Consider the following 24,325-nt stretch of genomic DNA (forward strand, 5'->3'; position numbering starts at 1 on the left):
TACAGCGATATTCAGCGTTCCAGAAAGTTCCTCAAACGATGACTTCGATCTATTTTATTCTATACGTCAAAAACGTCACTTTGGGAGTTTTTAAAAATTTGTGGTTATGTAATAAAATTTTTAATAGACACGATTTGAGATATTTACGCGTTTTATTGCGTTTGGGGATTAGTTAGTTACGCATTTCTAAGTTTATTTTGAATTTTTTTCTTATAAAATGCGGGAAATTTTAAATAATTATGTCAATATTAAAAAAAAATATTAATTAATAAATATTCGATTAATAATTGTCACAACTATTTTTTATTAAATAAGAAATAAAATTATATTTTTCAACGTTATTGTTATACTCATAATTGATATTACTTCATTTAACCTTGGTTAATAAATAATTGATTCGTTGGGTTGGGCTATATCAAATTTTTTTTGTGCTTTTTCTACAAGTTTAAAATTAATTTTTTTCTTAATAAAGCGAAAAACTGAAATAACCACAATGGTGGTTAATTTAGTTTCGGGCCAAAATCGATTAAAATATTATATTTTAATTTTTACTTAAATGTCATTTGTAAAATTGGTTGCCTATTTTAATTTTTGTAATTATTTTGAATATTATATTAAAATTTGCGAAAAAATTTCGAAATTTTTTATAAATAGCGTTAATTCGTAACTATATCTCGCTTTTAAACTTAGGGAGTATTTAAATTTGTAATCAAAATGTCATTGTTCATGATTGGTTAACCTAATCTATAAAGTTAGATTATAAATTTACAAATGCTGCTTTATTAACAACAAAATAGTGTACACCGATAAATAACATCAAATTTCACCACTTGTCCAATGGTATTAATGAACATTGGTATTATTAACAACAGGGCGAGGTAAACTACGACCCAAAAATCGAGAATCTGATACAATAGGGCCGTTAAGTTTTCTTTTATTGGCTTATTCGAAAGTTCTTTAAAATTGATTGACCCTATATTTTTTAATTTTTGATTCTGAGGCTTAGTTTTTCAAAAAAAAAAAAATAATAAAGTTTGAAACTACAGGAACTCCAAAGTACGTCACTCAGATTTGAGCGTACGATTGGAGCGTATAAAAATCAATAAAATTCCTGGAGAGAGACAATGCTACGAATCTTATACGCTAGAAGAAAACGGAAGCGAACGTAACGTCTGTGATTTCTTTCTTTTTACTTAAAACGTCATCTGGAGTCGGGGAATTTTAAACTTTTACATTAATTAAAAAGACACCCATTAGAACTTTAATGGTGCTACAAGCAAGTCAAAGTTTGTAGCACAAACTTTGTATGGGTTATGATTTATGAAATACAGTGTGTTAATTAATTATCGTACCCAACGTCATCATTGCAAGTATGCAACCAATATCACAGTATAGGTATTGCAACAGCGATTTGCGATATTGGTTGCATACTTGCAATGATGACGTCAGGTACGATAATTAATTAACAATTTATCGTATAATTAATAAAAATAAGGAAATGGGAAAGTTTAAGATTCCTAACTAATTAAGAGGAGATTACTCAGAGATTAATTTTATCAACGATTCTATACACCAAAGCATTTAAAGTTATAGTTCTACTTTTTAAGTTATATTTAATTTTCCATTAATACAATATTATAGAAGATAATAATTAATACACATCCTATACCTAATTTTAAAATTGTTGTTACATCGTATCGATGATAATAAATAATGAGAAATCGGGAACCTTTCAAATCCTAGATTTGTTCCGTATCGCTCCTAGACGAATTTGAACGATCTAAACAAAAAAAAAACGTTTAAAAATAATAATAAATCTAAAAAAGAGCTTTACCCCTGGAAGTGTTTATTTTTGATCTACAATGCGCGCTACTGAGTCTTGTCGGAACTTGATCTAAACCGTGCTCGACTAATTCGGCTTCGACGACGTTTGTAAAATCCAAATTTGATGTGTCAACTAATTCTTCTACGCCTTGATCGTTTGCGGTTTCGTTTAAAGGGCATAAAATGCCGCCTATTGCGCCTTCTTCTTCTTCCTCCTCGATATCCATCCTGCTTTGATCGGCTTCGGCTAAATCTCCGTTTTGTATTATCGGTTGTTGTTGTTGGAGAGTGTCTGTAGTTGTTGATGATAACTCCGATTGCAAATTAAAGGGGTAAGTTTGACTTAATGGTTGGTCATTAATGGAAAGCTCGTTTGCCTCGGAAATACTATCTCGCATCAAACGAATTAATGATATTTCACCCCTTAATAATTCTTCGATTGTTTGCAAAATATCTAAACGTACTTCTTGCACTCTAAAAATTTATTTTATTTTATTTATTATTTTATGTTATGACACAACTTTACTTTTTTCCTTTAAACTGTTCGAAAGCTCCGGCCACTAAGCAAGCAAAATGTTTATGAATGATGCTATCTTTAGGATTGTTTGAGGAGTTTGTAAAAACCGACGAAAAAGTCGATTCGATTAAAAGCTCCTTAAGATAATCTAAAAGGTTTTGTTGAAGAACTTCCTCACTGTGGAGATTTAAAAACGTTAAGACGTCGGATAAATAAGTTGGGCAATCCGGATCCAAATTATTTTCATTCTAAACAAAAAAGAATTAGTTAAGTACTTGAATAATACAGGTGTCCGGAAATGACGTGTAAAACGGAAGATCACATGTACCTTGAGCAAAAATATGATGATTTGAACCTTTTAAACCTTTTTCCAAAGGTATTTTTCATTGGGTGATGAGCCAGGTCACCCAATGTACCTCTTCTGGTTTTTTTTGTTGAGCATTTTTAAATAGTATTCTAAGAATTAAGTACTAAAGACAATGTATCGAAGCGGGTAGGAAAATGTTTAAAAATTCAAAAGATTTTTGAATTACTTTACTTTTATCTATAGATTCAGATTTTGCAATCAAAAACATAGGGTGCCATTTAAAAAATTGGCCGTGACCTTCACATGACCTTGAAAATAAGGTCAAGGTCAAAAAAAATTATCGTCATATGGTTTCCTCCTTCGCACAGAACAACTTTCATTTGGTTCATTTTTATGTCAAATAAACCGTTTTCGAGATAATCGGTTGTCTCATGTTAAATGGACCCCTGGATAGATAACTTGAGTTAAATCATCATATTTTTGGTCAAGCTACTTGTGATCTTGCGTTGTACACGTCACTTCCGGACACCTGTATAAATAATTTTATTACCAAGTGATTTCCAAACGATGGTAAAATAAAATACGATTGAGATTGACTTTCCAAGGCGTCATTTTCCAAACTTTCATCGTGACTAACCTGTCGTAAACTATCAGTTGCGCTATTTGAAGTAACCAAAGAATTTGAAACTAAACTTTGTATACTTTGCAACGTTTGTCTCCTTAACGGATCGGAACTAATTAATTGTAAGTCTCTAAATAATTGTAACAAAAAATGGGGGCGCCCTTGATTGGCCGAAATCAATGATGCCACCTCTTTATAAACATTCTCCCTTAATTCCTCAAATAATTTCGATTTTTGCGTCGTACTCGTCGCTTCATCACTCGTAGTCCATTCGTTTCTATCATTTCTAATTTGGGGTGGTTTCTCGATTTCTTGTTGTTCCTCCACATTCGATTGTGTAACAACTTCCGGTACCATCGCATTTTCGTTCGATTTGTCGCTTGAAATCGATTGTTCCGGTTCATTTTCCGTTAATCTTCTTCTCGGGGTATTTTCCACCGAACTTACCGCGGTGTCTTGTTGAAAAATAGTGTTGCGTTTTTGTGTTGTGGTACCACTCGAAGTTGAAAAAGGATAAACGAAAGCGGTGCCATCAATCGAGTTGTTAAGGCGATCGTTTGAGAGCGGTTGTTGGTGTGATGATGCGTTTTGAAGACCTTCGTTACTTTTTGTTGATAAAAGGTTTTGGCGGGAATAACTAAGAATAAGGTTGAGGGTACATTTAATTGTTATTATTGTTAAATCAAAAAAAAATCAAACAAAAAATTAATTAATAAAAATTAATTTTAATTTAACCTACCTTCGAAAATTGTCCCAATAATTATTGGCTCGATTACCGGGGGCAACCTGATTATTAAGAGCTGGTCCGTTCCAAATTTGCGACGGTAACGGAGGTTGCCCCCCTTGATGATGAATACTATGGTTATTCAAAACAGCGGCATTCTCTAAAATACGCGCATTATGCAAGTTATTATGGTGAGCGGCGTACTCAAGATTAGTAGTAACATGCATCGGATGATTTAAATTTGGGAGGGAAGTCGCTGAAGATACTTGTTGTTGTTGTTGTTGGTGATTCAATTTCGGGGGAATTCCATTCGAATAAAGTGGAGGTGGAGGAGGGAGAGGATTCGATTGGTGTTCGAAAGATAACTTTTCTTGCATCTAAAAAATAAAAAATTAAACCCAACCAAAAATAATCACCAAAATCTTTACCATCATAACATTACTTCTCAAAGTTGCAATTTCTTTTTGTTGTAACCACAACATTTGGCAACATTGATTCAACGTATTCAACATATAAGCTTGCGTTTGCAAAGTGTTAGTTGCGATCCAATTTTGATAATTCGAATTAGGATCGAGATTAAAATTCGGAGGTAAAGAATTCGCCGCGTTAAAAATATTATCAAACCCTCCCGTTTGATTCGACGAACCACTCGGGGCGTTATTAACCACATTTAACGCGTTCATCGGGTTCGGTGACGACGAAAATTCCCGACGCGGTTCCGAATACAACGGAGAAGGAGTTAAATTATTCCTAACGTTTTGTAAAGACCGCCTTGGTTGCTTCGTAATCAAATTTTGTTGCTCCAACATCGAATCGCAAACGCTTCGAATTAACTCTAATTGTTTTTGAGTTTGAGTTTTATTTTGGGAATCTCTTTCGCTGTTACTTCGAATTCGTTGCTTTGGTAATCCGGTGGTGTTCGAAATCGGTTGTATCCCGCTGTTATTGTCGGCAGTTCTCGAGGAGGCCCTAGTTTCGGAAGCTCGTTCGGGGCAAAAAAGGAATTGCCTCGCTTGTTGTTGATTTTTTAAGTAATCATCGATCGTTGTAACTTCAATTGGGATCATTGCTGAAGGTACCGGGTTACTTGCCACGTCTGAATTTACATTTTCATCTGAGTATTCGTTAGCGTCCCCTTCTTCTTCGGCTTCATCACTTGAGTAAGCCCCACTTTTCGGGGTGGTTGGGTACATCCTATAAAAAGCCGCCGCTTCAAACGTGTTATTAATCGTTGCCATATCGGGTTTATATTCGCATTGAACGTCTTGATTTAGGTTAGATGATGCAGCTTTGTGTTTGCACATTAATTCCTCGAGTTCGCGTTTTTTCGCTTGTAATTCCCCTTGGAGTTTTAATCGTTCCTTTTCTTGGGCGTTCATTGTTTTTTTGTTAACTTGTTTGTCTTTGAGTTTTTGTTCGTTTGACGGGTTTGATCGGGTCGGGTTATCATCTAATTGATTGCGTTGGATTAAGTTGTGTGATTTCGAGGTTGTTACAATTTCATTAATTTCGTTATCGGATTCGTTAAAGTTTAACTCAGAGTTTTTAACCACCTCTAACATATCTTTTAATTTCGATAATTGTTCCTTCATGACAACAATTTTTCTCACTTGACTCCCCATGTCATCCTCTTCTGATTCGTCATTCATCGTTTGTAATTGCGACACTAATTGGTCGACTTGTCTCTTTTTATTTTGTAGTTCCCAAAGTTTTCCTTGCAACTCCGCGTGTTCGTTTTGTAATTGAACATCGCGTTTATCCAGCATTTGTATTAAATGGGTCCGATTATCGTTAGTATCCCGTAATTGCCCCACTTTATGTTGTAAAACCTCAACTTGATTTTGCAAATTCTCCGTTAAATTATTCGAAGTAGATGGCTCCAATCTCAACGCATTCCAACGCTCCTCTAATTCCCGAATATCTTGGTTACCCTTTTTGCTGCTTGCGTTTTCGGAGGAAGAATCAACGTCGTAATTTTGGTGCGAAATTAATTTTTGCTGTGCTAATCGAGCCTCACGAAGTTGATTTTCGGCTTTTTGTTGGAGCGTTAAGAGGAGATTTTCTTGTTCAAGGAGCAGTTCTAATTGGTGGTTGGTTTGTTCGACCTTTTTTTCAATTTGATTCTTCGGTAATCGCATGATTTGCTCTTGTACGGTGTCAATTCCATTTTCAATCGACTAAAAAAAAAAGATATTGAGGTGATATATTTCAATTACCCTAATTTTGTTTTTTTTATTGGCCCCACGTTGGGCGACATGATATATTTTAGATAATTCAAATAAATAATTCAACACTGTTCTACAACGTTGTCAAATGGCTCAAAGGTAAGCTTAACAAAACTCTCAGTGAAATAATTAATAATAATATCTTTTTATTTGTAGTTAATACGAAGTAAATTAATTAATCAATTCTAAAAATTGAATTAAACATAATGAAATTGTAATAACATAACCAAACCAAAATAACTCAAATTAATCATATTTAAGGTAAATTTCAAATGAAAATTGAAAAAAATTAAAACGAATAATAATGAAGTTGAAAATTATAACTTAGCTTATCTTGTAGTTTTCGGTAAAGGAAACTTGGACTCTCCAAGGAATAGGTAACAATGATTCTTGATTGGAATTGGAATAATTGGATCTGGAACCACTTAATTTCCTTTTTTATTATTAAAGGTGATTAATTTTAATTCGAATAATCTTCTTATTTAACTTGTTATAAGTTTCTATTTTTTGAGGTTATGTCACAATGGTGATTGACAGGTAACCTAACTTTTTTGGTTTTTAAAATGATCGCGGACAAAAATCAGCGTGCGCTCCTCACGTTCGGAATCACACTAAAATCTGCCAGTTTCGTTTGTTTATTGCTAAAACGTTTTAAATAACGTTTTCTGATTGGTTAAATTCTTCAACTTGAAATTCGTAATTTAAATTTCTCCGGTATAGCCAACATGAAAATGTCAAATATCACCAATTAAATTTTATCAAAAAATTATTGAAATTTCTATTTTAACAATATTTATGTATGAAATGTTGTAGTTTTATTGCTTTAACTTTGTTTCGCTAATTTCGGAACATTTTTCTTTTAGATTTCAACGTCCATCTTCAAAAATACATTCAAATATTTAATCTACGGATTTTCGTCCAATTCTTCATCAAAACTCCCATATAATGGATAGTTTTCGTTCTTGATATGCTAAGATTATCGTTTTCAATAGTTTCAACGGAACAAACATTAATTATAATATAAAAATTAATGAAAAATGAAATTTGAGGTTATGTCACTGTCATAACCTCAACTACTTGGTTATATTATTACAATTTTAATAAAATACGCATTAATAAATCAAAAAAGGGTTAATTCATGCTTCAATCAATCAAAGGTGAGTAAAAACACATCAAATAAATTTAAAATCACCTTTAAACGATCACCTTGATTATCACTATTTTCAAATTCCTCAATATCAGACAACATTTTACTCAATTTATTTTCGCTATCTTTTAGATCGTTATAAGTCTTTTCGATTTCTTCTTTTTCGATTTGATCGTACTAAACATTTTTTGATTTATAATAATTACCAATAATTAAAAATAAACTTTTTTTACCTGATGATGGTCATCGGAATTTTTCATATTTGAAACGATCGAAGAAGTAATGTTTAAGCACTCCCTAATTTGGTTTAATTTGTCTTCTATTTGCTTTTTATCGGGATATTTAGTGATGTTATCGCACTTTGTAATCGTTTCCGTTGAATTACGTCTTGAATCGCCTTTCGAATCAATCGGCTCTAAAATAAATGAGATAAGACAAATTTCTTTTCAAAACTTTCTTTATATTTACGCTGCAAAGAATTTTGCTCCTCGAGAGTGTGGTCCATGATGTGAAAAGAACTCCCCGGCGATCGCTCCGAGTTCCCAAAGTGTCTTGTCCGGTTCACGACATACGAATCTCTGCCCTATAAGTTTCGAGAAAAAATGGCAAAGATGTAACTTTAAATATAGGTCGACTATTTATAGATAGAGTGAGAAACGGGGGCCCAAAGTGCAGTGGGAGCTTTTATTAAACGTCTCGTTTACTACTCACCAGGTTGTTCGACAACAAATTCGGATCTTGCTCTTGACTATGTATGGTATTTTTAGCATATTTTATTTTAGGAACGGTCCCGGTTCCCTTTTTCGAATAAAGTTTACGTCTGTCGTCAGACATTGCAAGTTTCTTTAACTTTTAAAAACGTTTAAAACACCACGCACGAACCTATAATTACAACCAAAACTAATCACTACTTAACACATTAATACATCGATTTATATTTAAGCGGAAACAACATTCTCTTTAAGTTTTTTTCGATAATTTTAAAAGAAAAATAAAACAGAAATGAACTGTCAAATACCGGTATAGGTTAAGCATATGGCGCCATCTAGCGATTTGTACGAAGAACTATCAAAATTTGAAACTATCGTTCTCTTTGAACTAGCTTTTCTACATTCGTTATAATAGCAAAGGATATGAACGAAACAATGAACGTGGTATCTAATGAACTAAAAAATTAGTTCTTTTTTAGAACTATAACTCACTTGGAAGCAAACAGTTCAAATCAGATAATGACTATTATTATGGTAGGTAGATGGCGACATAATACATATTAATTTCCCATTTCAATTTTCAACCCGACATTGAATTTGTTTCTGTTTAACCATTAATAAATTACTGTAACTAGTTAAAACAAGTTAAAAAATTCATTTAGAACTACTTCAGAAATCAAATAATCTTAAAATGAACACTCATCATAAAGAACCACTTTTCCCCCACCACTAGCGCGATCTATCATTGAGATATAAAGTTAAAATCACTCTAATTTAAAATAATTTGTCACTTTTTGAGAGGTTATTTATTTAAAATTATAAACGTCATTTTGATCAAATTAAATTAAATAAAATGGTAAAATTACATAAAAAATTATTAAATAAATCATCAATAAACCTCATCAATGAGATCATAACTAAAACCGGCACAACAAAAAGAAATATTTAAACGGCACCTCAAGGTCGGGGTGATTGAGAGTTTTTTAAAAGAAATGACTGAATAGAGGAAAGAACTTCTGCGTTTGCGCCGTTTTAAAAACGGGACCAAGAACCGCCAGCGAAATGATGACAGTGTTGAAAGTGTTCTTTTTTCCTCATCTATTTAATTAAAGATTCGCTGTAAAGTGCAAGATTATTTTTAAGATCGCGTTGTTTTAGAAGAGCAGGTGGTGTATCAAAATCGTGTCTTATTGAAATCGTTTTAATTTTTTAATGCACACATGTTTTGGCCAGCACTTTGCACCGTAGAATGGGTATTAAATAAATTACTACTTTTATTACAACGTTATTTGATCTTGATTTTGTTTGATTCAATTTTGAATGAGTTTCCTAAACGTTATCTAACCTCAATTTGTTGCTGTAATCTTTGACCTTGAACTGTTATCATTATGCATTTCCTCAATGTTACATATTTATTAAATATTCTATTTATTCCAATGTTATTTCTCTATATTAATCAAAAATATTATTTTTATAAACAATTCCTTATTTTCTTCATATAAATTAAGTTGTTTTTCGACATAACCTCACTTTTTTTTTTCTAAGTTTTTTCCAAATTAATAAATCTAAAATGATTTCGTTCACTATCTCTTGATGATATCAATTATAGTAGTTCGTTACAAACGTTATTACTCTATAAATTGTAATAATCCTTGAACTGTTGTACTCTAACGTTATTCGTTTTGTAAAAAATCTCGTTTTTTTCTCCCATTTCCAATTTTGCTCCCAACCCGTGCATATTTATATTTCTTAATATTTAGTTACATTTTAATTAGACTTTTTTGTGTGATTTGCAAAGGAAACTTAAAGAAAAAGAAGTGCGATGGATGAAGATGATGAATTTTATGACACAATTTCCTTGAATTCTCAAGCTCCAATACACCGGAAACGAATTAATAATAAGGAGTACATTAGTTTATCGAGAAATACGATTTATCATTCAGCTATAGAGTTAGATAATATGGATAATCATGATGCTACTTCATCAGTAAGTATTATTTAATAAACATTAATTGTTTACCTTTAAGTGGGTTTAAAGTCCACTAATTTATATCCTCATTCCCAAGGTAGTTTAAGGAATAATTTAGCCTAATTGATAATTTCCTTTATTTATTATTATGCATTTTTAATTTATAGAATTGGAGGAGTTTCTCTATGGAAGATTTACCCGATTATGTTATTGCTTATGACACAACAACGGATCCTATTAAATTAAAAAAGAGGGAAACCTTTGAACAAAATTTAATTGACGTTGGTTTGATTTTAAAAAAAGACGAGCACCAACACAGAATAAATTTCATCAAGATTTATGTTCCCAGAGAAGTTTTATGTCAATACGCAGAACTACTTAAACTAAGACTACCAATCAAAGATGTAAATAAAATTTAAAAAAATGAATTAAACCTTTAAATCAAACTGATTTTAGCCGGAAGGTTTTACCCCTAAAGAAAATATTTTTTCATCTGTGATAAAAAGGTGTTTAGATAGGTGCAAGGTGAGATTGGACGAAAAAAAATTTCCACCACAACAATATAAATTAACGGCCGAGTTCTCCAGGGACAAATATTATTTGTAAATACATAACAATACTTAATAATTAACAATTAAAATTAATAAACGAGTTTGCTTTTTTGTAGATTTGATGTTGACGATCCAAATTTTTTTAATATCGGAGTTCGAATATCTGTCATCTCTTACATTTTAGATCGAGAGAAATATGGAAAGGAAGATCATAGTAAAGGGATTAAAAATTTAATTTCTACAGATGTTTATAAAGCTGCATATCCATTACATGATGTTAGTATTAATTAATTTAGTTTTTTTTAATTTGAGGTTATGTCAAAAATTAATGTGTCAAAAATTAATATGTCAAAAACATAACCTTAAACATAACCTAACTTTATTAATAAAATTTGTAATTATTTTTTTTAGGGCGATTTAAACAACAAATCATCAAAACGCAAATTATTATTAGATGAATGGGCATCAGTTTCAAAATGGGTTAAATACCAACCAATCGATGATATAAAAGATTATTTCGGCGTAAAATTCGCTTTGTATTTTACATGGTTAGGATTTTACACCCACATGTTAATTCCTGCCTCAATCGTTGGGATTCTTTGTTTACTTTATGGCATAATCAGCATACAAAACGATACTTTAAGTGGAGATATATGCAACAAAGATATAGTAATGTGCCCACTATGCGATCGTGTGTGTAATTTTTGGCAATTAAAAGATAGTTGTGTGTATTCGAAAATCGTGCGATTAATTGATAATCCAGCGACGATTTTTTTCGCTGTGTTTATGAGCGTTTGGGCCGCAGTTTATTTGGAGTTGTGGAAAAGATACAGTGCTGAGATTGCTCATCGTTGGGGTTTAACCGGATTTGATTTGTTAGCAGAACCTCCTAGACCCGAGTATTTAACGCGATTAGCCAATGCCAAAAAGAAAAAGTTAAACGTTGTTACATCGTTGGAGGAGCCGGTTGTTCCGTTTTGGAGGGTTAAGTTACCGTCGATTATTTTAAGTTTTTCCATCGTTTTACTTTGGGTGAGTTAATCTCAAAAATTGAAATAAATGCCGGTATAATTCAAGAATCATCGTGTCTCTTAAAAATCGACAATTTTTTTTAATCGACAAAAACTTCGTATTAAAAATTGAACGCATATGGCGCCATCTGTTGGGGATATTTTGGAATTATTCAGCTAAGAACCGAACCACTAGAATATAGGTTGGATTGGGTTTATATATAAAAGCTCCAACCATAGAATAACTGTTTAGAAAGTGTTTGAAGCGACTGGTTGGGAATCCCTCAGATGTAATTAACTATGGCAATTACACCTGTCAAATAATGCCGCACATTTGAATATCACTGCATCATATGACATGTGAGATTGTATCTGACGAGCTTCCAACAACTTATAACGTTAGCTGAAACAAAGCTATAATGTCAATTATAATCTAATTATTTAATCATACCATTATTACTTTAACATACTCTTACCGAAAAATCACTTTAAAATGACGTTTTCATATGTCATTCTGAACAAACTTCAACTTTATAATTTTAAAACTTGAAGTTAGCAGCAAATTTAAAAATATAACTTTAATTGGAATCTACTTTTTAAATTAAAAGAATGATACTGATAATAATTGTTATTGCTGTCTCTCATCATTCCCACTATTAATAATAAAATTGTTAGTTTAATTAAATTATTTCAGTATAGACGCTAATGCCATCTTACGGTGGGATTTCGACATACAATCAGTCCCAAGTTCTCCTATCAAAGATCCTGGGGGCTGCTTTGCCATTACTAATTGCCAAAGAAAACTTCACGGTATAATTAATGTTTGTGAACAAAACTAACCTTACCTAACATTCCTTCATGCTATAATTGACATTATAAAAGAAAACTTCACGCTATAATTTCCATTACTAATTGCCAAAGAAAACTTCATGGTATAATTAATGTTTGTAAACAAAACTAACCTTACCTCACATTCCTTCACGCTATAATTGACATTACAAAAGAAAACTTCACGCTATAATTGCCATTACTAATTGCCAAAGAAAACTTGATGGTATAATTAATGTTTGTAAACAGAACTAACCTTACCTCACATTCCTTCACGCTATAATTGACATTACAAAAGAAAACTTCACGCTATAATTGCCATTACTAATTGCCAAAGAAAACTTCATGGTATAATTAATGTTTGTAAACAAAACTAACCTTACCTAACATTCAGCGTCTGACGACACAGGGCTAAACCCGAAACTTAAAAATATACAATAACTTAGCGCTCAATAACAATTAAAACTAGAACTAACAGTTGCACTAGAACTAATACTTATTGTTACACCAAATGAATTTAATTTCAAAACATGACATAATAAAATTCTTTGTTAATGTTGCCAACTTAATAATTTTATTCTAATTGTCACTTTGACAGAAAAATCTCTGTAGTACATAAAAATTAACAATTTGTTTTGTTATTATTTTGCAATCATTAAAAAATCTTAATAAAAAAATTGTTTTTGTAATCAATTAAAAAAAACATTTTTTTTAATTAATTAAAAAAAATATTTTTGGTTATAATCGCTAACCAATATGAAATTAGTTACATAAAACGACATCCAAATTGTGCGTCTCGTAAGACGGCTAAACCCTAATGTGTGCAAGTCTATTGGTAGTTCTAGTTCAATAAGAATATACAACAAACTAACGCTGAATTAAAATTAAAACTAGAACTAATACTAAATTGAACTAGAATGTTTCGGGTTTAGTCGTGCGTCTTCAGAGGCAGGTCTAGTGTTACTTCTAGTTTTACTTTAATGAAAAATATACAACAATCTAACGCTGAATAGCAATAAACCCGAATGTTTCAACTTTTAAGTGTTCTTAATTAATTCCAGTTCTAGTTCAATAAGAATATACAACAATCTAAGGCTAAATAAATATTAAAACTAAAACCAACACTAGATCTAGAAGTAATTGAGTTTAGCCGCACGTCTCTCAAGACGGATAGTTCTAGTTTTACACTAGCACTATCATTCAGACCTAGAACTAGAATCATTCGGGTTTAGCCGTGCGTCTTTAGTGCAATAAAAATATGCAACATAGTGATATCTTATGCTAACTAGCACTACCTACAACTGTTACTAGAACTAGCATTAGAACTAGAAACATTCAGGTTTAGCCGTCTTAAGAGACGCACGGCTAAACCCGAATGTTTCTGGTTCTAGGTCTAGTGTTAGTTCTGCCTTTCTTTCAATAAAAATATACCACAATCTAACGTTAAACAACATTTAAAACTAGAACAAACACTAGACCTAGAACTAGAAACATACGAATTTAGCCGCAGCAGGTCTTGTATTAGTCTTGTACTAGTTAACACTAGACCGAAAACTACAAATATTCAAATTTAGTCCCACGTCTCTTAAGACGGCTAAACCTGAACGTTTCTAGTTTTAGGCCTAATGTTAATTATAGTGACACTGCTAGTGTAAAACTAGAACTAACATTAGACATGATGATTCTTGAATTTTTCCTAAATGCAATTTTTAATAAATTTTTTTTTAGGTTATTTTAGCTCTAGGTGTTGTAGCCGGAATAGTTTTATACAGGATGTCTTTGTTATCATCATCAGCTTTGTATTCGGATAAAACTAGTTATAGGATTTATGTTGTTCCCTTAACGGCTGGTTTAATTAATTTAGTTTGCATCGTAATTTTGAATTTTCTTTATGATCGTTTGGCCCAATGGTTAACGGAAATGGAACTTCAAAGAACGCAAACCGAATTCGATGATAGTTTATCCCTAAAAATCTATATGTTTCAATTCGTTAATTATTACTCTTGCATTTTTTACATTGCATTTATAAAAGGGAAATTTGTTGGATACCCGGCTAAATACAACCGAATTTTTGGGCATCGCCAAGAAGAAGTAAACTTAATTCCCTTTTTTTTTCATTTAATTAATCAATTAATTAATTAATTTATTTTTAGTGTAATCCCGGAGGGTGCTTGATGGAATTAACGATGCAACTTGCAATTATAATGATAGGGAATCAATTTATAAGTGGAATAATAGAAATGTTACTCCCGGTTTTATTAAAAATCTATAATACGATATCAAGCGGATTTAAATCGAACGAAAAAACGCATTGTAACAATGTAAACGAGATAAACGAGGTTGATTGTAAACAATATAAAGAGGATTATAAATTAAATTCGATGGATTCGAGAACTTTATTCACGGAATATTTAGAAATGGTCTTGCAATACGGTTTTGTTACGATTTTTGTTACTGCGTTTCCTTTGGCTCCTCTTTTCGCATTGATTAATAATATTTTTGAGATGCGTTTAGACGCGAAAAAGTTTATTAAGTATTATCGTAGGCCGGTTCCGCAACGGGTGAAGAATATTGGTGTTTGGTACAATATAATGAACATAATTGGAAAAATTTCGGTCGCATCAAACGCTATTATTATCGCATTTTCATCAAATTTCATTCCAAAATTGGTGTATACCATTAAATTAAATCGAAATCATACAGAATCGGGATTTTTAGAGCACTCATTAGCTTATTTTAACGTAAACGATTTTCCTAATACTACAGCTCCTTTAGAAAACTTCTTAAATGTTACTACTTGCCGTTACCCTGAGTATCGAAATCCTCCCTGGCATTCACAAAAGTATAAACGCCCCGTTGAGTATTGGCACGTTCTTGCCGCGCGTTTAGCTTTTATTGTGATTTATCAAAATTTAGTTAATGTTATTATAACGGCGATTCAATATGCTATACCGGATGTTTCTCGAAAATTAAGAGATCGAATTAAAAGGGAAGCTTTTAAAATTAACGAGACTATTGTTAAACATGAAATGGAATATCGATTAAGAACGCGGAATAAAAAAGGGGGGAGCGTTGTAAGAAGGAAAAACGGAGATTTATCAGGAGATACAATCTTTAGAGATGTCTCTTCGGAGAATAACGGGGATATAATGTTTATCGATGCAGGTGGGGCGTTAGAAAGTGGAAATGATGCTGTTACCGAGCTTTAGATGGGTGCCTTTATTCCGTTTATAAATTTAATAAAAATTGGGGGACCTTAAACTCGTATTAAACAAAAACAACTTTAAGTACTTAAAATTAATCATTAACATTTTAGGCGATGACAATAAAATTATTTTTTCGGAAAATGTGATAAAAAGGTTAAATTTAAAGGTGTCTGAATCAATTAGATTAGGATTCTTTTTTCTTCGATAGTTAATTTCTTTTCTAGTCTATTTTCTTAACGATATATACATAAAATGGGGCACAGTTTTTCATATACTAACTCTCAAATCAAAAAAAATCACAAAAAAGTATTTTTTTACTAAGAGTTTCCTAGAATCTCGCTTGAGGAGCACAAATCGTTTTTATTTAAACAATTTTAAATTTTATATAATTTTTTTTATAATTCTTTAACCATTTTGTTATAAATATTAAATAAAAATCTGTTAAAATAATTTTTTTTTTAATTTTCCTTAAAAATCTTTAACATTTAAAATATTTTTTTTATGAATAATAGATGGCGCTAATCAAGATGATAACGTCATTAAAATAATCATCTATTTATTATTAATTATTTTTACTATAAATTTATTATTTATTTATTTTGTTATTAATAAATATGTTATTTACATTTTAAATTAATTTAATAAGAATTAAGTGCAAAAATTACACGAAATATTCCGCCATCTAACAGCCATAACATTAACTTCCATTTATTTAAATTTTCGATATATGCCTCATAAAAATATCCTCAAAAAAGATCAATTATGTCTTTTACGCCGAAATCTCTCAATTTGCGTCTTTTAAAAGTCCTCCTTAACTTGATAATGAATTGAGTAATGAATTAATCAATTTTTAAGTAAAAAGAGACCCAAAATCCCGCCATCTAACGGCCATAACATTAACTTAACAATTATTTAAAGTTTTGATATATGCCTCATAAAAATATCCTCAAAAAAGAACAATTATGCCTTTTACGCCAAAGTTTTACAATTCGCGTCTTTTAAAAGTCCTTAACTTGATAATGAATTGAATAGTTAATTAATTTTTAAGTGCAAAAAGAGACGAAATATCCCGCCATCTAACAATTATAACATTAAGTTCCCATTTATTTAAAGTTTTGATATATAAAAATATCCTCAAAAAAGAACAATTATGTCTTTTACACCGAAATCTCTCAATTCGCGTCTCTTAAAAGTCCTCCTTAGCTTGATAATCAATTGAATAATGAATTAATCAATTTTTAAGTGTAGAAAGAGATGCAAAATATCCCGCCATCTAACGGCCATAACATTAACTTCCCATTTATTTAAAGTTTTGATATATGCCTCATAAAAATATCCTCAAAAAAAGCAATTATACCTTTTACGACGAAGTTTCACAATTCGCGTCTTTTAAAAGTCCTTCTAAACTTGATAAAGAATTAAATAATTAATCAATTAATTTTTAAATGTAAAAAGTGACACAAATATCCCGCCATCTAACGGCCATAACATTAACTAATTGAATGTTTTGATATGGCGTCATAAACATAACCTCAAAAAAAGAACAGTTATGTCTTTTGCGCCTTTTATTTCGCGCCGAAATCTCACCATAGTCTTACAATTCGTGTCCTTAAAAAGTGCACCTAAACTTGATTAAGAGTTAAGTAAATAATTTAAAAAGAAAATGCCAAAATTAAGCTATCCTCAAGCTTTAATGAGTCAACAAATGGGGCTATGTAAGTACTAAATAATTAATGTAATTAAGTTTCATATTTGATTCCACAAATTTATTCTTATTTTAGATAATTGGCGAACGTGTGATAGTGTTATGAAAAGGTTAGGTTGTTCTGCCAATGAAGATTTTTCATCAACAGAACTTGAAGATTACAACGTAGATTCTGTTAATAGTTGTGATTCGCCCGTATTTGCATGTAAATTCGCCCAACAACAAGGTTGTTACATCATTTTAACTGTTTTTATTCAATTTGTGGAGTAAAAATTGTTTTTTTAGGTTATGAACACATTTTAGCATTAGCTAATGAAGATGGTCGAACAGGAATTTTAGACACCAAAACCATGGAAAGAACAAGCTCAAAAGTCCATTATAACGCTATTTTCGATGTAGCATGGATGTTTAACCAAATGAAATTAGTTACAGCTTCAGGAGATCACTCCGCAAAATTAGTTGATGTCTCAAATGATGGTTTAAAAATAGTCAGATGGTTTACCGGGCATAATAGATCTGTTAAAACGTTAGCGATTAAACAAGATGATTCCTCAGTGTTTGCTTCTGGGGGTCGAGATGGAAAAATACTTTTATGGGATACTCGTTCTTGGGAATCTTGTGCTAATTTTATAGCAAAACCAGATAAATCAATTCCTTACGCCCATTTTAAACAGTCAAAATTAAAAAAGAAACACACTGAGACCACATTATCGGCGTTAAATTCAGTTACAGGGCTTGCATTTCAAGATGAAAACACTTTAATTTCATGTGGTGCTGGTGATGGGATTATTAAATTGTGGGATTTAAGAAAAACTTATAATAATAAACGTGATCCTACTCCTAAAAACATAATCGTAAATCCCATTAAAAAATCAGGATCGAGTAATTTAATTGTTGATAAAACCGGAAGTCGCCTCTATGTTAGTTGTTTAGATAGCATTATTTATTGTTATAACATATTAACTTGTAATCCATCCCCTATAATGACTTATAAAGGTCATCGAACAAACACTTTTTATGTCAAATCATGTTTAAGTAATGATGGGAATTATTTATTAAGCGGAAGTAGTGATCAATATGCCTACATTTGGAATGTAAATTCATCAGAACCTATTGTAAGATTAAGTGGGCACAGAGCTGAAGTGACTTGTGTAGCTTGGTGCCATAGCGGTGATACAACTTTAGTAACATGTGCCGATGATTTTCGCCACAAAATATGGCGAATTGGTCCAGAAACGTTTCCGAATGATTGGAACGTTATAGGTAAAGGCCAAGCTCAAGTTTTAACACCAAAAATACCGATTAAGCGACCATTTGAACCAATCGAAAATGAATTAAAATCGTTCCGATTAAAATCATGCGAGTTTTGTTTAGATGTAAGTGATATGAGACGATGTGAGAATTGCGGAAGTAATCAGTTCAATTTAAAACGATTAAACACAAGCCCTAAAACTCCCACGAAAAGTAAAAAATTAAAATCTCAAAGTGATCCGATTTCGGTGCGATCATTATTTGGTAAAAGTGATGTTAAAATCGACGATGTTTTATTAGAGAATTTACCGAATTTTAACGTAGATGGTTCAGCGCCCCATTTGCATCATTCGCCCCAAAAGAAAATCGATCGTGATTGGTTGACAAAGTTACGAACTGAAAAACATATTTTAAGCCCAACTTCTCCAAGATGTGAAAGAGATGAAAGCCCAAGAACGAGATCGGCTAAGAAGCGAAAAATGGAAAGAAGCGAATCACCGCATAGCCCCCTTTTAAAGTTTTTCCGTGCAACAAATAATAGTATTATGAAAGATTCAAATTGTTGCCTTTCGAAAGCTGGTTTGGTACAAGAATCGACTATTAATACGTAAAAGATGTGTTTTAATATTTTTTTTTTACACGTTTGTTCCTAATTGGTGTTATTTAAAGAGATTCTTAACCCCACTTTTAAATTTCAAACGATTTACTTTAAGTTTGTGAGACTGAAACGATTTTAAATTATTTTAAATGTATAAATAATGTATTTTTTTTTAATTTGTGTATGGAATTGATATTATAATGTTGTGTTCCAATTAATAAATAAAAATCTAACATAAGAGAATATTCAAAAATCATCGTGTGGCTTAGAAATCAACGATTTTTTTTAATCAACGTGAAATGACCCAAAAAGACACGCAAAAAATAAAAAGAAAGTGACGAAAAGTGTAGAACATATCGAAAAATCACATTAAAGTTTCGATGTGACGTCACCAGCAATTTTGACAAATTGTTGTGAAGTTGGTAACATTGGATTTGTGTCACTTGACGTTTAGACTTTTTTCAAACATTTATTTAAAAAAATAAATTTACGGAATCAATTTCATTAGTAATCGTGGACAAAGTATAGTTTTGAAAGACGATCTTTCCATTATTTATTTTATAGCCATGCACAAAATCAATCTGATAAACTTAAAACTTATACGAATACTTCGGGAGTATTCGGCATTATTATTATAATATTTAAAACAAACAAGTGTATATAGTATTAAAAAAACTGTAATAAACATAAAATAATAATAAATAACAATATATTGTGCTGTTCTACTTGTGTGATGTTTTATACACAAGTTATTAATCTATAATTATTTTTTTTTAATTTTAAGAGACTCTTATTAAAAACTCAGGGTTTCGGGCAACTTCAGGTTCAAAAGAATGTTAATCAGGTTCAACAAAAAATTCATTTAATTAATACAAAAAATTTTTTAAATAAAATAGATAACTGCGGTTATCGACTGAAATATCGATATTAGAGAGAACCCGTTTATTATTTGAGAGAGAGAGTAGGAAAAAACTAGTTAGAACCGTTCTTTGAAAATAACAAATGGCCGATGTCTTAAGTTGTCATCAAACTCATTAACAAAAAATAGAATTAAATAAATGAACGTTATTCAAGAAAAACTAATAAATCTTTACACACAAGTAAGTATTGATCAAAATTATAGGAAACTCTTGTGAGTTGTTCTTTGAGTTTGATTCTTTGAATTTTCTTTTTGTAGGTTATGTTAAATAAGAAAATAAAATTATCATCCGACTCACTGTATAAAAGAAAGGATTGGAGTTCAATGTGGTATCTGGATTATGGAATTGTCTCTTGTGTTCGGGGCACTAACTAATTTTCTGGATTGTCTACAGGATTCTTCTTACGGGTAATTGCACTGTTTGTTCTTCGGAAATAGGGTCTTGGATGATCTCGAAGAAGTATCGGTAATTCTCGGAATAGGTTGTAGGATGATTCTCTTTTTATTTTAATATTGTAAGTTGGTTTGACTTTTTTTTTTTTTTAAATTATCTTAAATTTTCGAGGTTATCTCTTCAAAAATTCTTCTATCTGACGACGTGGATTCGACGCTGGTCCGACAACGACTCTCTCACTCCCTGTTCGCGATCTCCTTATATACCCCGGCACTCCAACTGTTTTTTCCTCGTTTCTGATTGGTTCTTAGCTTCGCGCCCTTTTCAAAATTAAAAATTCTTGCTTCGAAACTAGCGTCATCTCTTGATTTTTCTCGGAATTAACCTTCAAAATTTAATTCTTTTTTCGTTGATTTCCCCCTTATTCCTTTATGAAACGTAATAAAACTTCGTATTCAACGTTGTCTTTTCTTGTTTATAGACATACATTGGAGTACACGCCAAATTTCAACAATGAGTAAAGTTAGAAAAATTCAAATTTAAATCAAGGATTTCTTTCTCAAAATAACGTTAAAACCTCAAAAGATGGATGAAAAATGTGCTTTAGGAGCTGAACTATAATAATTGATACATTTGGAAATAAACAAAACGGTTTAAGATAAGATTTTCACCAACAAAAAATCTCTCTGTCACTAATTTTAGGTTATGTTCTCTCAGTGAACTAAGAGAATGTTAAAATTATTACAATATATTCAGAACGGTAAAGTCCCTAGATTTACAAAGTACCGCGGTTTGACGCCATTTATTTACTAATTACTTTTAAAGTAATGTCTTTAAAGTCATCGTATGATACATATATCTGGTAAGTTTTAACTGGTTTGAACATTATTTAACACTGGTGAAAGTGTTAAGTAATCAAACAAAAAAGGAATACAGGAATAATCTAAAGAATCTTAATTTCCAGAGATGTGCTTATCACCAATGTCCTACAAATACATTGCCTCTGGAGCAACGTGGAATTATGTTCTGTTTTCCAAGAATGGACGGACTTCGGAGGCAATGGTTTGAAATTTTGGACCAGCGTAAATTTTTTGAACTAACATATAAGCAATTGCTTAACAAAAAAATAAGAGTATGTGCATTTCAATGACAAACAATTTCAAACAATTAGAAAAGAAAAGTTGTTAAGAAACCAATTGCCACATGTTGTTAGATTTGGTAAGTTAACATCTCAAGTAACTATTAAAGTACATGTTTATTTTAAATGTTTCTTTAACAATACCAATTAGATGATACATTAACATCACCAGAGCAATTGGCTTCAACATCTGGACAGATGCCTGATGTAGAGGTACCTACTTCACACCCATCTGGTGTAAAGAGAAAAAATAATGGTAAATAATATTTTATTTCAAACGATTTACTTTAAGTTTGTGAGACTGAAACGATTTTAAATGTATAAATAAATGTATTTTTTTTAAATTTGTATATGGAATTGATATTATAATGTTGTGTTCCAATTATTAAATAAAAATCTAACATAACCTAACTTTTTTGTTATGATTATCTTATCCCGTTCCAAGTAATTTCTTAAATTGGTGAATTATTTGATTGAAATGAATTATTATACGATATTAGAGTGTTCGCCCACGTCTACTTTCGAAGATCTAAAAAAGAATTATCAAAGATTGATTAAAGTTTATCATCCGGATAAAGGTGAAGAAAACCCGGAGGAATTTGTGAAGATAAATGAGGCATGGTCCACTTTGAAAGATGATAAATTAAGGAAACAATACGACGCGGAAATTCTACACAAAAATTTAAACGATAAACCTTTAATTTATGCCGAAATTAACTTTAAAGATCTTCACTTTGAAAATGAAGAGGCTAATTTTAATTGTCGATGTGGTGATAATATAACGATTTATTTAAATGAAATCGAAGACGGGGAAAGTTTATTTGAATGTAATGAATGTTCTAATTGTATTTTAATTAAAAAATAAATTTATTTAATTAATAAAAAGTTGATTTTTTTTTGTATTTTGAGGTTATGTTTTTTTTTATGAATCACCTCATAAAAGTCGAATCTACTAGATAAAATATTATTGAATGTTTGTTTCTAAATACAAATTTAATTTATTTTCTAAATTAATGATTAAAATTTGGTTAAATAATTTAGGTTGGTATTAATTTAGTAACAAAACTGTCATCGAAAATAAAAAACGTCATATGTCAGTAGAAAACGTTCAAATGCTTCAAATGTACGAAGTGCGAGATAAAAACGGAAAAATCGTTTTATTTTTATTAAAAAATTAAATTTTAATTACGTTTTAATTAAAAAAATGTCGGTTCAAGCGCGTTACAGACTACTGTACGATGAGAAGGATTCGTTTATCTTCAAACTGCCATTCAGTAAGCTTTCCTTGCTAACGGTGACTTTGCCGTTGGTGGCCTTCCTATTTTGCATAATATACTCGATCATTTTCAATTTTGAGAGTGTCAACAAAACCCATTGTAACGTTTACAATTTCTTACCGTCCGTCTCGTCAGCAATCGGCGGTTATTCGCCGCAAAAAGAAGTCTGGACTTGGGCTATTTTCCTGCATGCCGTGCCACGATTATGCATTCCAATTATGTACTTTCAATATAACAGCGAAGCTTTGTATCCTCGTGCTTTTTCTATTATGGTCGTCGCTTCGTTTCTAAATACAGTTGAAAATATCGCTCTCATTGTGTTATCGTTTTACACTTCTTCGGATAATTACCGTAAGTTACATAATTGCGTTTTTATGTGACAATTTTAATCAATTTTATTTTTAGCTGTACATAGAAGAGCTTTCATAACTTTTATTATATGTTCAGAGCTTTATATGTTATTGTTGGTGTATTTACACACGAGGTATCGAAAATATTTGACTGAAATTGATAAAGTTAGTTTGAATTTGAAGAAGAAATTGGTGTTTATTAATATAATTTCGATTTTGGTTGCTACATATTGTTTTATAAGGCATAATAGTTCGTGTGAGGATTATGGTAAGGTGAAAAAATGTGTAAAAGGATTTTATTAATGATTCTTTTTCTAGTTTATTCGTTTTTCGCATTTTGCGAATACATTGTTGTTTTAACAAATATGGCTTTTCATATGACGGCCGCTTTGGATTTCAAGAACAGACATCTTCACATTTACAAATGTGGCGTGTGCCTTTCACCCAGATAACAGATGATTATATAGGTTTAACTTATTTTTTAAGTTTCCTTCTAATCGATTTGTTAAATTGTTTCGTACCTGGTGTATTTAAGTGTTTTAGGGTGTTATGTATTGTTTTTTATTTAAAGATGTTTATATTAAAGCGTTAATTTGAAGTTACACTCAAACTAGTCCAAGGAATAAAATAAAAATGTTGAAGAATTTTATAAATAAATAATTGTTGAACATATCATGATGTACAAAGGTCCAAAAGAAGTTAAAAAAATTGTATAAAGTGCTTTACTATAAGGAAGAGTGTTTTTTTAAATTGTATTTAAAAATTGTGAGATAAATTTGACTGAACTACAACTACCACTACGTTTAATTCGAAATGTGATTTTTAAATTAAATAATGCGGATTTGATGGTTAAAAGCGTAGTTTTTGGGGTTTAAACTTGCACAAACGTGAAATCTTTGCGAATTGTATAATGCACAGATAAAAATTTGTTTGAATCGTGTACTTGAACGAGATAAAGATTAGTTCTGTCGCTTTAAAAGATAAATTGAATCAACTTGTACATATTCGAGTATTTTGTAATATCGAAAATAAATTATAAAAGTGTTTTATCTG

General features: G+C 31.0%; 5 protein-coding genes and 1 long non-coding RNA gene across 9 annotated transcripts; 5 read left to right on the forward strand and 1 right to left on the reverse strand.

Moving 5' to 3' along the window:
• Nucleotides 1–1,587: 1,587 nt before the first annotated feature.
• On the reverse strand, nucleotides 1,588–8,363 carry LOC111424984 (combover). 2 transcript variants are annotated; one of them, XM_023058729.2, is made up of 10 exons: nucleotides 8,078–8,363; nucleotides 7,835–7,949; nucleotides 7,600–7,781; nucleotides 7,412–7,543; nucleotides 4,423–6,171; nucleotides 4,010–4,371; nucleotides 3,199–3,907; nucleotides 2,351–2,589; nucleotides 1,835–2,298; nucleotides 1,588–1,780 (listed from the first exon to the last, which is right to left on the reverse strand). In XM_023058729.2, the coding sequence occupies exons 1-10, from the start codon at nucleotides 8,198–8,200 to the stop codon at nucleotides 1,740–1,742; spliced, it is 4,116 nt and encodes a 1,371-aa protein (XP_022914497.2). In that variant the 5' UTR covers nucleotides 8,201–8,363; the 3' UTR covers nucleotides 1,588–1,739. The 2 variants fall into 2 exon arrangements, with proteins under 2 accessions (XP_022914497.2, XP_022914498.2); XM_023058730.2 differs by lacking the exon at nucleotides 7,412–7,543.
• Nucleotides 8,364–9,078: 715 nt separating this feature from the next.
• On the forward strand, nucleotides 9,079–15,739 carry LOC111425009 (anoctamin-1-like). Of its 2 annotated transcripts, none has more exons than XM_023058758.2 (8): nucleotides 9,079–9,329; nucleotides 9,875–10,063; nucleotides 10,213–10,449; nucleotides 10,502–10,647; nucleotides 10,713–10,872; nucleotides 11,008–11,628; nucleotides 14,163–14,525; nucleotides 14,588–15,739. In XM_023058758.2, the coding sequence occupies exons 2-8, from the start codon at nucleotides 9,899–9,901 to the stop codon at nucleotides 15,641–15,643; spliced, it is 2,748 nt and encodes a 915-aa protein (XP_022914526.2). In that variant the 5' UTR covers nucleotides 9,079–9,329; nucleotides 9,875–9,898; the 3' UTR covers nucleotides 15,644–15,739. The 2 variants fall into 2 exon arrangements, with proteins under 2 accessions (XP_022914526.2, XP_022914527.2); XM_023058759.2 differs by having other exon boundaries at nucleotides 9,117–9,242.
• A 1,371-nt stretch (nucleotides 15,740–17,110) lies between these two features.
• Nucleotides 17,111–19,437, forward strand: LOC111425039 (WD40 domain-containing protein denticleless). Its single transcript, XM_023058791.2, has 3 exons — nucleotides 17,111–17,355; nucleotides 17,422–17,571; nucleotides 17,631–19,437. Exons 1-3 carry the CDS (start codon nucleotides 17,304–17,306, stop codon nucleotides 19,205–19,207), a joined length of 1,779 nt encoding a protein of 592 aa, XP_022914559.2. The 5' UTR covers nucleotides 17,111–17,303; the 3' UTR covers nucleotides 19,208–19,437.
• Nucleotides 19,438–20,072: 635 nt separating this feature from the next.
• LOC111425022 (uncharacterized) lies at nucleotides 20,073–22,056 on the forward strand. The gene is made up of 5 exons (XR_011641768.1): nucleotides 20,073–20,294; nucleotides 20,372–20,628; nucleotides 20,989–21,369; nucleotides 21,472–21,725; nucleotides 21,797–22,056. It is a non-coding gene; the product is annotated as an uncharacterized lncRNA (long non-coding RNA).
• Nucleotides 22,057–22,123: 67 nt separating this feature from the next.
• On the forward strand, nucleotides 22,124–22,510 carry LOC111425074 (DPH4 homolog). Its single transcript, XM_023058841.2, has one exon. The coding sequence runs from the start codon at nucleotides 22,124–22,126 to the stop codon at nucleotides 22,508–22,510; it is 387 nt and encodes a 128-aa protein (XP_022914609.2).
• Nucleotides 22,511–22,718: 208 nt separating this feature from the next.
• Nucleotides 22,719–24,091, forward strand: LOC111425064 (Post-GPI attachment to proteins 2). Of its 2 annotated transcripts, XM_023058823.2 has the most exons (4): nucleotides 22,803–22,919; nucleotides 23,003–23,273; nucleotides 23,328–23,540; nucleotides 23,591–24,091. In XM_023058823.2, exons 1-4 carry the CDS (start codon nucleotides 22,884–22,886, stop codon nucleotides 23,722–23,724), a joined length of 654 nt encoding a protein of 217 aa, XP_022914591.1. In that variant the 5' UTR covers nucleotides 22,803–22,883; the 3' UTR covers nucleotides 23,725–24,091. The 2 variants fall into 2 exon arrangements, with proteins under 2 accessions (XP_022914590.1, XP_022914591.1); XM_023058822.2 differs by having other exon boundaries at nucleotides 22,719–23,273.
• Nucleotides 24,092–24,325: the final 234 nt, after the last annotated feature.

Source organism: Onthophagus taurus, chromosome 11, assembly GCF_036711975.1.
Source record: "Onthophagus taurus isolate NC chromosome 11, IU_Otau_3.0, whole genome shotgun sequence".
Lineage (NCBI taxonomy): Eukaryota > Metazoa > Arthropoda > Insecta > Coleoptera > Scarabaeidae > Onthophagus > Onthophagus taurus.

Bases quoted from the DNA above. Each gene is read 5' to 3' on its own strand.
- LOC111425074 (XM_023058841.2), top strand. From the start codon at position 22,124: ATGAATTATTATACGATATTAGAGTGTTCGCCCACGTCTACTTTCGAA.
- LOC111425064 (XM_023058822.2), top strand. From the start codon at position 22,850: ATGTCGGTTCAAGCGCGTTACAGACTACTGTACGATGAGAAGGATTCG. The intron at 23,274-23,327 runs GTAAGTTACATA...TTTTATTTTTAG, and splicing joins CACTTCTTCGGATAATTACC to CTGTACATAGAAGAGCTTTC. The intron at 23,541-23,590 runs GTAAGGTGAAAA...TTCTTTTTCTAG, and splicing joins TAGTTCGTGTGAGGATTATG to TTTATTCGTTTTTCGCATTT.
- LOC111425039 (XM_023058791.2), top strand. From the start codon at position 17,304: ATGCCAAAATTAAGCTATCCTCAAGCTTTAATGAGTCAACAAATGGGG. The intron at 17,356-17,421 runs GTAAGTACTAAA...TTCTTATTTTAG, and splicing joins GAGTCAACAAATGGGGCTAT to ATAATTGGCGAACGTGTGAT. The intron at 17,572-17,630 runs GTTGTTACATCA...TTGTTTTTTTAG, and splicing joins TAAATTCGCCCAACAACAAG to GTTATGAACACATTTTAGCA.
- LOC111425009 (XM_023058758.2), top strand. From the start codon at position 9,899: ATGGATGAAGATGATGAATTTTATGACACAATTTCCTTGAATTCTCAA. The intron at 10,873-11,007 runs GTTAGTATTAAT...TATTTTTTTTAG, and splicing joins CTGCATATCCATTACATGAT to GGCGATTTAAACAACAAATC. The intron at 11,629-14,162 runs GTGAGTTAATCT...ATTTTTTTTTAG, and splicing joins TTTCCATCGTTTTACTTTGG to GTTATTTTAGCTCTAGGTGT.
- LOC111424984 (XM_023058729.2), bottom strand. From the start codon at position 8,200: ATGTCTGACGACAGACGTAAACTTTATTCGAAAAAGGGAACCGGGACC. The intron at 7,544-7,599 runs GTAAAAAAAGTT...AAAAATGTTTAG, and splicing joins ATTCCGATGACCATCATCAG to TACGATCAAATCGAAAAAGA. The intron at 2,299-2,350 runs GTAAAGTTGTGT...ATAAATTTTTAG, and splicing joins GAACAGTTTAAAGGAAAAAA to AGTGCAAGAAGTACGTTTAG.